Source organism: Somniosus microcephalus, chromosome 12 (assembly GCF_052327205.1).
Source record: "Somniosus microcephalus isolate GS21.2 chromosome 12, FLI_Smic_1.0, whole genome shotgun sequence".
NCBI lineage: Eukaryota > Metazoa > Chordata > Chondrichthyes > Squaliformes > Somniosidae > Somniosus > Somniosus microcephalus.
The window spans coordinates 150147126-150159035 of NC_140998.1; the positions used below are offsets into that span (position 1 = coordinate 150147126).

General features: G+C 46.8%; 1 protein-coding gene across 1 annotated transcript in view; it reads right to left on the reverse strand.

The window, feature by feature from the left end:
• The window catches only part of rpap1 (RNA polymerase II associated protein 1), a 198829-nt gene that overhangs the window by 109100 nt on the left and 77819 nt on the right, over positions 1-11910 (reverse strand). The window contains 1 exon segment of the mRNA XM_086003658.1: positions 11024-11203. Coding sequence (XP_085859784.1) covers positions 11024-11203 — 180 coding nt within the window.

An 11910-nucleotide genomic window follows, 5' to 3' on the forward strand; every position in this document is an offset into this window, starting at 1 on the left:
ATCTTCCTCAGTGGTTGAGCTCCTGAGCCTACACTAGATGCAGTGATGTACAGCCTATTCGGAGATTAAGAAAACAGATTCCTGACACCAAGCTGCCTGACCCGTCTGGAGCAGCAAGCACTCAATGCCATCCAGCTCGCCACCCTTAAAGCACCTGCCCGCTGATGCACCCAGCCCACCGTGCGTGAAGGGGCTGGCACCCCAACAGCACTCTGGTCGATACACTGACACCCAATACCAGTCAGCTCACAGCATGCCAAGTAGCTGACAGCATCCAGTCCACCCCTGCCCAAAGCTGCTGGCACCCACGTCATCCTGTTTAACAGTCAGCTGGCACCCGGTGCCACCTGGCCCAACCTATTTGAAGCAACCAGCAGCTTCATCCACCTCATGTCTTGCAGAGTGGCAGCACGTGCCACTGCCCAGGTCACCCCATTTGAACAGCTGGCACCTGCAACTCGCCCGCCCTGCAGGCAGGGTGACCAGAAAGAAGAAAAAAATAGCTTATGGAATCGAGGGAGGCCATTCGGCCCATTGTGCCTGTGCCAGCTCAACCAATTAGTCCCACTGCCCTGCTCTTTCCCCACATCCCTGCAAATTTTTCCTTTTCAAGTATTTATCCAATTCCCCTTTTGAAAGATATTACTAAATCTGTTTCCACCTCCCTATCAGGCAGTGCATTCCAGGCCACAACAACTCACTGCGTTAAAAACATTCTCATCTCCTTTCCGGCTCTTTTGGCAATTATCTTAAATCTGTGTCCTCTGGTTACCGACACACCTGCCAGTGGAAACAGTGTCTCCTTATTTACTCTATCAAAACCCTTCATCTCTGCAGCGTCTTTCACCTCAGGTCATCCCAAAGCACTTCACAGGCAATGAAGTACTTTTGAAGTGTACTCACTGTTATAATATAGGGAACGCGGCAGCCAATTTGCACACAGCAATGTGATAATGACCAGATAATGTTTTTTATTAATTGATGTTGGTTGAGGGATAAATATTGGTTAGGACACCAGAAAGAACTCCCCTGCTTTTCTTCGAAAAAGTGCTATGGGATTTATTACAACCACCTTAAAGGGCAGACGAGGCCTCAGTTTATCGTCTCATCTGAAAGACAGCACCTCCAACAGTGCAGCACTCCCTCAGTACTGCACTGGAGTGTCAACCTAGATTGTGTGTTAAAGTCTCTGGAGTGGGACTCAAACCCACAACTTTCTGACTCGGAGGTGAGAGTGCTACTGCATACAACAGCCTGTGTAAATCTTTCAATGGATTCTAAATTAAAGCAGACAGCAGCTCATGATAGTGAGCAGCAGTGGTAGCCTTGGCAACAGCTCCGAGAACACACGAGGGAATTGTTGCAGCACTAGTCACGAAGGCGGCGGAATGGATTTCACTCAGAATCAATGTTGACCTAATGTGATTGATGAACGTGCTCTCCACTGTAACCAGGATTCCCATCACTGACGTTTAATAACTACCTTTGGGTCTCCTTTCTTCATGAGGATAAAATGCAGTGTACACCAAGGAGGTGTCAATCACTTCAATGCCGACTACGAGATCATCAGTTCCGAAGGGAGGCGTCCAAAAATAGGTAGCATTAATTCAAAAGTGTTTTGCTGTGGGAAATAAAATCAGCCTTTGTTGCTGTATATAACGGTCGCTTAGCAACAGTCACCAATCCCGACACAGCTGCCCCCTCCCCCCTTCACTATCAAGTTCCAGTCACCCTACATCAGATCTGCAATCCTACCACAGTCACCTTACATCAGTCTAAAGACCAGCTTCAATCATCAACAGTGGCGCCAGGTTGTCCAGGAGTATTATATTGTACAGCAGCATGATAATGGTACAAAATTAAGCACTAGTGTCAATCCTTATATTGTTACAGCATATTCATATAGCACTGTTAATGTCCCAGGGTGCTTCACCACAGGAGGGAGCTTCTGGAACCGAGAAGGAACCAGAAGCAGAATTAAGAGGTGACTGAAGGCAGCATTGAAGAGATAGGCTTTCAGGAATTACATAGAATTTACAGCACAGAAACAGGCCATTCAGCCCAACTGGTCTATGCTGGTGTTTATGCTCCACGCGAGCCTCCTCCCACCTTACTTCATCTCACCCTATCAGCAAATCCTTCTATTCCTTTCTCCCTCGTGTTTATCTAGCTTCCCCTCAAATTCATCTATGCTCTTCACCTCAACCACTCCTTGTGGTAGCGACTTCCACATTCTCACCACTCTCTGGGTAAAGAAGTTTCTCCTGAAGTTCTTACTGCATTTAATAGTGACTATCTGACATTTATGGCCCCTAATTTTGGTCTCCCCCCACAAGTGGAAACATCTTCTCTATGTCTACCCTATCAAACCCCTTCACAATTTTAAAGACTTCTATCAGGAAGGGAGGGGTATAGGAAGAGATGATAGCCCATGTTGGTTGGTTGTATCAGTGCGAAGACTGTCCAGACCGTCTCAGGGCAGCAGGGAACAGAAATGATTTTGGAAAGCCTGAAATCACCAACTCACCATTGGAGTTGCCCTGTGGAGGAATAAGGCTAGCTTGTCCACAGTCGATGCCTTCATTTCCAATGTGTTGGATGGCATCGTAAAGAACAGCCTTGGATTCTCTGTCTGGACGTTTCCTAAAGTATTGCAGTGCTCCTTTTTGCAAATGATAGTCTTATTGTTCGACTCACTAGGTGATCCAAAATGCTCTACTCTCCATTATGAATTAGGAACATAGGAATTGGAGTAAGTCATTCAGTTAGAGTCATAGAGTTTTTACAGCACAGAAAGAGGCCCTTCGGCCCATCGTGTCTGCGCCGCCCATCCATCCCTGTCCAGTCTAATCCCATTTTCCAGCATTTGGTCCATAGCCTTGTATGCAATGGCATTTCAAGTGCTCATCCAAATGCTTCTTGAATGTTGTGAGGGTTCCTGCCTCCACCACCCTTTCAGGCATTGAGTTCCACATTCCAACCACCCTCTGGGTGAAAAAGTTCCTCCTCAAATCCCCTCTAAATCTCCTGCCCCTTACCCTGAATCTATGCCCCCTTGTTATTGACCCCCCCACTAAGGGGAAATGTTCCTCTTTATCTACCCTATCTATGCCCCTCATTATTTTGTACACCTCAATCAGGTCCCCCCTCAGCCTTCTCTGCTCCAAGGAAAACAACTCCAGCCTGTCCAGCCTCTCTTCATAGCTGAGGCGCTCCATCCCAGGTAACATCCTGGAGAATCTTCTCTGCACCCTCTCCAAAGCAATCACATCCTTCCTATAGTGAGGCGACCAGAACTGCACACAGTACTCCAGCTGTGGCCTCACCAGCGTTTTGTACAGCTCCATCATAACCTCCCTGCTCTTATATTCTATGCCTCGGCTAATGAAGGCAAGTATCCCATATGCCTTTTTAACCACCTTATCTACCTGCTCCGCTGCCTTCAGGGATCTATGTACATGTACACCAAGGTCCCTCTGACCCTCTGTACTTCCTAGGGTCCTACCACTCATTGTGTATTCCCTTGCCTTATTTGTCCGTCCAAAATGCATCACCTCGCACTTTTCAGGGTTAAATTCCATTTGCCACTTTTCCGCCCATCTGACCAACCCGTTTATATCGTCCTGTAGCCGGAGGCTTTCCTCCTCGCAATTTACCACCCCACCAATTTTCGTGTCATCTGCGAACTTACTGATCATACCTTTTACATTTTCATCCAAATCATTTATGTAGATCACAAACAATAAGGGACCCAGCACCGATCCCTGAGGTGCCCCACTGGACACAGGCTTCCAGTCACAAAAGCAACCTTCGACCATCACACTCTGCCTCCTGCCACTCAGCCAGTTTAGGATCCAACGCGCCAAGGCACCCTGGATCCCATGGGCTCTTACCTTCTTGACCAGTCTCCTATGCGGGACTTTGTCAAAAGCTTTACTGAAGTCCATGTAAACCACATCCACAGCATTTCCCTCATCCACCCCACTAGTCACCCCCTCGAAAAATTCGATCAGATTTGTTAGACATGATTTACCCTTGACAAAGCCATGCTGACTATCCCCGATTAATCCTTGCCTCTCCAAGTGGAGATTAATTTTGTCCCTCAGAATTTTTTCCAATAATTTCCCCACCACAGATGTTAGACTCACTGGCCTGTAATTCCCTGGTTTATCCCTGCTACCCTTCTTGAATAATGGTACTACATTAGCTGTTCTCCAGTCCTCTGGTACATCCCCTGTGGCCAGAGAGGTTCTGAAAATTAGTGTCAGAGCCCCTGCAATCTCCTCCCTTGCCTCCCACAGCAGCCTGGGATACATCTCGTCCGGGCCTGGGGATTTATCCACTTTTTGGCCCGCTAAAACCGCTAGCACCTCCTCCCTCTCGATGCTAATATGTTCAAGTATGTCACAGTCCCCTTGCCCGACTTCTATGTCTACATCGTCTTTCTCCATAGTGAACACAGAGGCAAAAAATTCATTTAAAACCCCACCTACTTCATCTGGCTCTACACACAGCTTGCCACTTTGGTCCCTAATGGGCCCTACCCTTTCCCTGGTTATCCTCTTGCCCTTAATATACTTATAAAACATCTTAGGATTTTCCTTTATTTTGCTCGCCAGTGTTATTTCATGGCCCCTCCTCGCCCTCCTAATTTCTTTTTTAAGTATGCCCCTGCACTTTTTATACTCCTCTAGGGCTTCTTCTGTCTTTAGTCTTTTGTAACTGCCAAAAGCCCCCCTTTTATTTCTAATGCATTTTTGTATATCCCTTGTCATCCAAGGTTCCCTTTGCTTGTTGGTCCCACCCTTGACCTTTACAGGAACATGTTGGCGTTGTACTCTCTCTATTTCCCTTCTGAAAGTCTCCCACTGTTTTGATGTGGATTTTCCTAAAAGCAGCTGCTCCCAGTCCACTTTGGCCAGATCCTGCCTTATCATATTAAAATCGGCCTTCCCCCAATTTAGAACCCTTATTTCCGGGCCGTCTTTGTCTTTTTCCATGACCACCTTAAATCTCACCGAATTATGGTCACTGTCGCCAAAATGCTCTCCTACTGACACTTCCACCACTTGCCCGGCTACATTCCCCAGAATTAGGTCCAGTACCGCCCCCTCTCTTGTAGGACTTTCTACATGTTGGCTCAATTCAATTAGATTCAATTAGATCATCGCTGATCTGTATCTTAATTCCATCTACCAGCCATGGTTCCGTAACCATTAAATCTTTGCTAGGCAAGGGTATTATCAATCTCAGTTTTGAAATTTTCAGTTGACCCACAGCCTCAACAGTTTGTTGGGGGAGAGTTGCAGATTTCCACGACCCTTTGTGAGAAGAAGTGCTTCCTCACATCATCCCTGAAGGGCCGAGCTCTAGTTTTAAGGTTGAACCCGCTTGTTCTGGACTTACCCAAAAGAGGCAATAGTTTTTCACGATCACCCTATCAATTCCTTTAATCATCTTAAACACCTCAATCATATCTCCCTTTAATCTTCTATATTCAAGGGAATACAAGCCTAATCTCTGCAACCTGTGCTCATAACTTAACCCTTTTAGCCCCAGTATCATTCTGGTGAATCTGCACTGCACCCACTCCAAGGCCAATATGTCCTTCTTGAGGTGCGGTGCCCAGAACTGAACGCAGTATCCAGATGGGGTTTAACCAAGGCTCTATTCAGCTGAAAGCAGAACTTCCACCCCTTTGTATTTCAGCCCTCGAGATAAGGGCCAACATTCCATTAGCCTTTTTAATCATTTCTTTTGTACCTGTCCACGAGCTTTTAGTGATTTGTGTACACGGATCCCTAAATCTCTCCGCTCCTCCACAGTTCCTAACGTCTTAACATTTAGGACATACTCTAATCTTTCCTAGCTCCAAAGTGGATGACCTCACTTGCCCACACTGAACTCCATCTGCCATAGTTTTGCCACTTCATCTAGCAATATCCCTTTGCAACTTTCTGCTTCCACCTACACTATTTACTCTACCACCTAACTTGGTGTCGTCAGCAAACTTGGATATATGGCTCCCTATTCCTTCATCCAAGTTGCTGATAAATGACTTAGATGAATTACGGGTGAAACATTGAGATATGGTAGTAGTTGCCCCAAGTGCATGCCTCAAGAGGGGATGTCAAAAGGTAATGATTGGAAAGTATAAGGGGCATCTGTCCCAATTACCAATTCATAGTGATACCGAGAGAATGTAAGGTTCAGCCTCGATACTGTCATTTGGGACTGCTTTCTATAGGGATGAAGGGCGGAAGGATCGGACCTGGTGGGAGCGCAGCGAGAGCAGAGCAGTCCCGAGTGGCAGCAACTCAGCAGAGGCAGTTTTTGAAAAAGTGACATCAGAGCAAAAAAAAAGTGACGTCGGCACAAGGGAAGGAGCTGATTGGTGAGTAGCTGGTGAGTGTACTTTTTTTTTTTAAGTTTCTAAGTTTATTTCTGCTAAGTTAGATAATTGTCTATTAAATAGAGGGAAAGAGCTGATTGGTGAGTAGCTGGGGAGTGTTTTTTGTTAAGTTTTAAGTTTATTTCTGCTGGGTTAGTTTTTAGTCTATTAAATAGAGGCATGGCAGGGCAGCTCAGTCCCATGGAGTGCACATCCTGTGCCATGTGGGAAGTCCTGGAAGCTTCGCGCAGCCTGGACGACCTCGCCAGCTACAGTAACTTGAGCTCTGGGTTTCGGAGCTTGAGTGGCAGTCGGAGTCACTGTGGTGCATCCGCGAGGCCGAGAGTTACGTGGATAGCACGTTTCTAGACGTCGTCACCCCGCAGCTTAAGAGTATGCAAGCAGAGAGGGAATGGGTGACCGCCAAACAGAAGAGGATGACAAGGCAGATAGTACAGGAGTCCCCGGAGTGCATCGCGCTCTCCAACCAGTATTCTGTTCTGAGTATTGGTGAGGGCGATGGTTCCTCTGGGAAGTGCAGCCAGAGCCAAGTCCGTGGCACCATGGGTGGCTCAGCTGCACAAGTGGGGAGGAAAAAGAGTGGAAAAGCAATAGTGGTAGGGGAGTCGATAGTTAGGGGAGCAGACAGGCATTTCTGCGGCCTTAGACGTGACTCCAGGATGGTATGTTGCCTCCCTGGTGCCAGGGAGAAGGATGTCACTGAGCGGCTGCAGGACACTCCGAGGTGGGGGGGGGGTGGTGGAAAGGGTGATCAGCCAGAGGTCATTGTCCATTTCGGCACCAACAGCATAGGCAGAAAGAGGGATGAGTTCCTGCAGGCAGAGTTTAAGGAGCTAGGAGAAAGATAAAAAAACAGGACCGCAAAGGTAGTCATCATCGGATTACTCACGGTGCCATGTGCCAGTGAGTACAGGAATAGGAGGATAGAACAGATGAATGCGTGGTTGGAGAGATGGTGCAGGAGGGAGGGCTTTAGATTCCTGAGGCATTGGGACTGTTTTGGGGGAAGGTGGGACCTGTACAAGCCGGATGGGTTACATCGCAACAGAGCCGGGACCAATATTCTCGCGGGGAGGTTTGCTTGTGCTGTTGGGGAGGGTTTAAACTAGCTTAGCAGGGGGATGGCCACCAGCATATAGGAGTAGAAAAGAGGAATAATGTGCATAAAAGAGTGAGTGTGTTGGATAGTACTAGAGGCGGTAGTAGTACCATATTAGATAGGAGCAGACTAAGAAAGACTACGAAAAATTCAAAAATGGGTTTAGAATGCATGTACATAGACGCACAAAGTGTGGTGACTAAAGTTGGTGAGCTACAAGCACAATTAGCCGTGTGGCAATAATGCAAATCTGCAGAGATATGCAAGAGCTATAGAGTGGTGATATTGGGGGACTTCAATTACCCAAATATCGATTGGGATAATGCTAGGGTAAAGGGAAAGGAGGGGAAGGAATCTCTGAAATGTGTTCAGGAGAATTTCCTTGACCAGTATGTTCTTGGCCCAACTAGAAAGGAGGCATTGCTGGAACTGGTGCTGGGGAATAAGGTGGGCCAGGTCGACCTAGTGTCTGTGGGAGAACACTTGGGTACAAGTGATCATCGCATCATAAGATTTAGATTAGCAATGGAGAGGAGCAAGGAACAATCTAGAGTGGAACTTTTAAACTGGAATAGGGCTAACTTCAATGGGATGCAATAGGATCTAGCCAGGGTAAAATGGAACAAAAGACTGACAGGAAAAACTGTAATGGAATAATGGGTGATCTTTAAGGAGGAGATGTTCCAAGTACAGGCTAGGTACATTCCAACAAGAGGGAAGGGTAAGGAAACCAAAGCAAGGGCTCCTTGGATGACAAGGGAGACAGAGAAGATGATGAAACAAAAAAAGGGGGGTATGATGCATGTCAGGTGAATTCGTCAAGGGAGAATCAGACCAAATACAGTAAGTTGAGAGGGGATGTGAAGATGAAAATAAGATTGGCAAAGAGAGAATATGAGAGCAGAATGGCAGTTAACATAAAATGGAACCCAAAAATCTTCTACCGGCATGTAAACAGTAAGCGGGTAGTAAGAGGCGGGGTGGGGCCTATTAGCGACAAAGAAGATGGTATATGCTTAGATGCGCAGGGCAAGGCTAGAATACTTAATGAGTACTTTGTATCGGTGTTTACTGACAAAATATCGGTAGAAGTGGAAAAGGTAGAAGCAATGGAAGGGATGAGAATTGATAGACAGGATGTACTAGAAAGGCTGGGTATGCTTAGAGTGGACAAGTCGCCTGATCCAGATGGCTTGCATCCCAGGTTGCTAAGGGAATTGGGGGAGGAGACAGCGGAAGGGCTTGCCATAATTTTCCAATCTTCCCTAGATGCGGGGGAGGTGCCTGAGGATTGGAAAGTGGCAAATGTGACACCATTGTTCAAGAAAGGGTGTACGTACAATCCTAGTAACTACAGGCCGGTCAGTTTAACATCAGTGATGGATGAAGTTTTAGAAACAATAATCGAGGAAAAAATGAATGGGCACTTGGAGAGGTTTAAGCTAATTAAGGAGAGCCAACACAGTTTTGTGAAAGGCAGATCATGTTTGACTAATCGAATTGAATTTTTTGATGAAGTAACAGAGAGGATTGATGAAGGGAATGCAATGGATGTTGTCTACATGGATTTTAGGGAGGCATTTGACAAAGTACCACATGGAAGGGTTGTTAACAAAATTGAGGCTATTGGAATAGGTGAGTCAGTGGCAGCTTGGATAAGGAATTGGCTTAAGGACAGAAAACAGCAAGTTGTGGTAAATGGATGTTTTTCAGATTGGAGGATGGTAGACAGTGGTGTTCCCCAAGGGTCAGTGCTGGGCCACTGCTTTTTTTGATATATATATATATATATATATATAAATATACCTGGATTGGAATACAGAGTAGAATTTCTACATTTGCCGATGACACCAAACTTGGGGGTGTGACAAACAGTGATGATGATACCAATCGACTGCAACAGGACATAAAAAGGCCAGCAGAATGGGCAGATGGAATTTAATACAGAGAAGTGTGAGGTGATGCATTTTGGCAGAAGCAACAGGGAGAAGCAATATACACTGAATGGCACAGTTTTAAATAGTGTGCAGGGACAGAGGGACCTGGGAGTTAATGTGCATCGGTCCCTGAAGGTAGCAGGACATATTGAGAGAGTGGTTAACAAAGCATATGGGATCTTGGGCTTCATAAATAGAGGTACTGAGTACAAAAGTAGAGAAGTTATGCTGAACCTTTATAAAGCACTGGTTAGGCCACTACTGGAGTATTGTGTCCAGTTCTGTTCACCACACTTTAGGAAAGATGTTAAGGCTCTTGAAAGGGTGCAGAGGAGATTTACCAGAATGGTCCCTGGGATGGGGAATCTTAGCTACAAGGACAGGTTGGAGAAGCTGGATTTGTTTTCATTAGAGCAAAGGAGGTTGAGGGGTGATTTGATAGAGGTGTACAAGATTATGACGGGTTTGGATAGGCTAGACGGGGAAAGGCTGTTCCCACTAGTTGATGGTACAAGGACGAGGGGATACAGATTTAAGGTTTTGGGCAAGAGATGCAGAGGGGATGTGAGGAAAAACTTTTTTACACAGCGAGTGGGGAGGACCTGGAACTCGCTGCCGACAGAAGTGGTGGAAGCGGAGACATGCAATGTTTTCAAGGGAAGACTGGATAGGCACTTGAGGGAAATAAACTTGCAGGGTTACAGGGATAAAGCAGGGGAATGGGACTGGCTGGATTGCTCTACAGAGCCAGCATGGACTCGATGGGCCGAATAGCCTCCTTCTGTGCCATTATGACTCTATGACATTGGCCTTTCTCATTCTGCTTCAATCCTCCAATGCAGGTTAAGATTTTGGTGTCCTCATGGTTCAGCGGGACTCGTCTTTCAGATGAGACGTTACACCGAGGCCCCACCTGCCCTCTCAGGAGGATGCAAAAGATCCCATGGCACTATTCAAAGGCAGGGGAGCTCTACCCGGTGTCCTGGCCAATATTTACCCCTCAATCAACATCACCAAAAACAGATTATCTGCTCATTTATCTCATTACTCTTTACGGGATCTTGCTGTGCACACATTGGCTGCCAGGTTTCCCTGCAGGACAACAGTGACCACACTCAAAAATACTTCAATGGCTGCAAAGCGCTTTGGGACGTCCTGAGGATGTGAAAGGGACTAAATGAATGCAGGTCCTTTCCAGGGATGCAAGGGTTGGACTCTCGCGGGAGTACTATGCCAACCCGTGAGGAATGGGGAAGACGACGCAGAAAGCGAGGGCCCTGAGCTGCAGTTTGCACTGCATTTCGGGCTAACACAAACTCTGCCTGTGTGGGTTTCTCAGTAGCTTGAACTGGAGGCAGTGATGGGTTTCCACATGCATCACAGACATATGGTTCACCAAAGTAAAATAAGTCACTGATGGTTGCGTTGGGGGGGGGGGAATGGGGAGTGCACAATAGTCCAGGCTCAGAAGTGTGAAGGGTGTGATCTGGGGCGTAGTCCTGGAGGAACAGAGAAAATGGAGTTTGACCCAAATTGCTACTTCAGAACGGTCAGGTGGGAGATTGAAAGAGGTACCTGGAGGTGAGCTGGGCCTGCAGTTCAACAGCACAGCCTGCACTGTGAGTAATGTTGATCAGAAGGCAAACCAACGCCTCGGCTCTCTGCAAGGAATAACCGTACAATGGATCCTCCTTTGACTGGGAGACCAGGCTCGGCAGGGTCTGAAGCATCTTCATCAGCGCAGGATAGAAATCCCTGGAACACAAAGAGCAATGAGCCACACGGCGAGGAGATATCTGCTCTCCCTTCAAATGAGCAAAGAGACTTCCCGCCCTAAAACTTGGAAACAACTTAAACTAAATCTTTGCTGATTCCTCTTCACTGCCATTCCTCATGGCCATCCCATACACACTCCTCACAGTCCCCAGAACTTACAACCTTTAGATCACTGCCATATTCCCACTCATACAACCCCTGCTCCTACAACTAAGGAAAATATACGCCCACTAAGTCTGTCAGCGTAGCTCAGCGAGCAGCACACTCGCCTGTGAATCAGGTGGTTGTGGGTTCAAGTCCCACACCATAGACCTCAGCACAAAATCTAGGCTAACATTCCCAGTGCAGTGCTGAGGGAGTGCTGCACTGTTGGAGATGCCGTCTTTCGGATGAGATGTTAAACTGAGGCCCCATCTTCCCTCTCAGGTGGACGGAAAAGATCCCATGGCGCTATTTCGAAGAAGAGCAGGGTAGTTATCCCCGGTGTCCTGGCCAACTTTTATCCCTCAACGTCACTAAAACAGATTATCTGTTCATTATCCCACTGTTTGTGGGAGCTTGCTGTGCGCAAATACATTTTAAAAGTGCTTCATTACCTCTAAAGCATTTTAGGACCTCCTGAGGTTGTGAAAGGCACTTTTCCTGAATACAAACATACGGAAATGATGGCCAGCTGGTCCATTAGA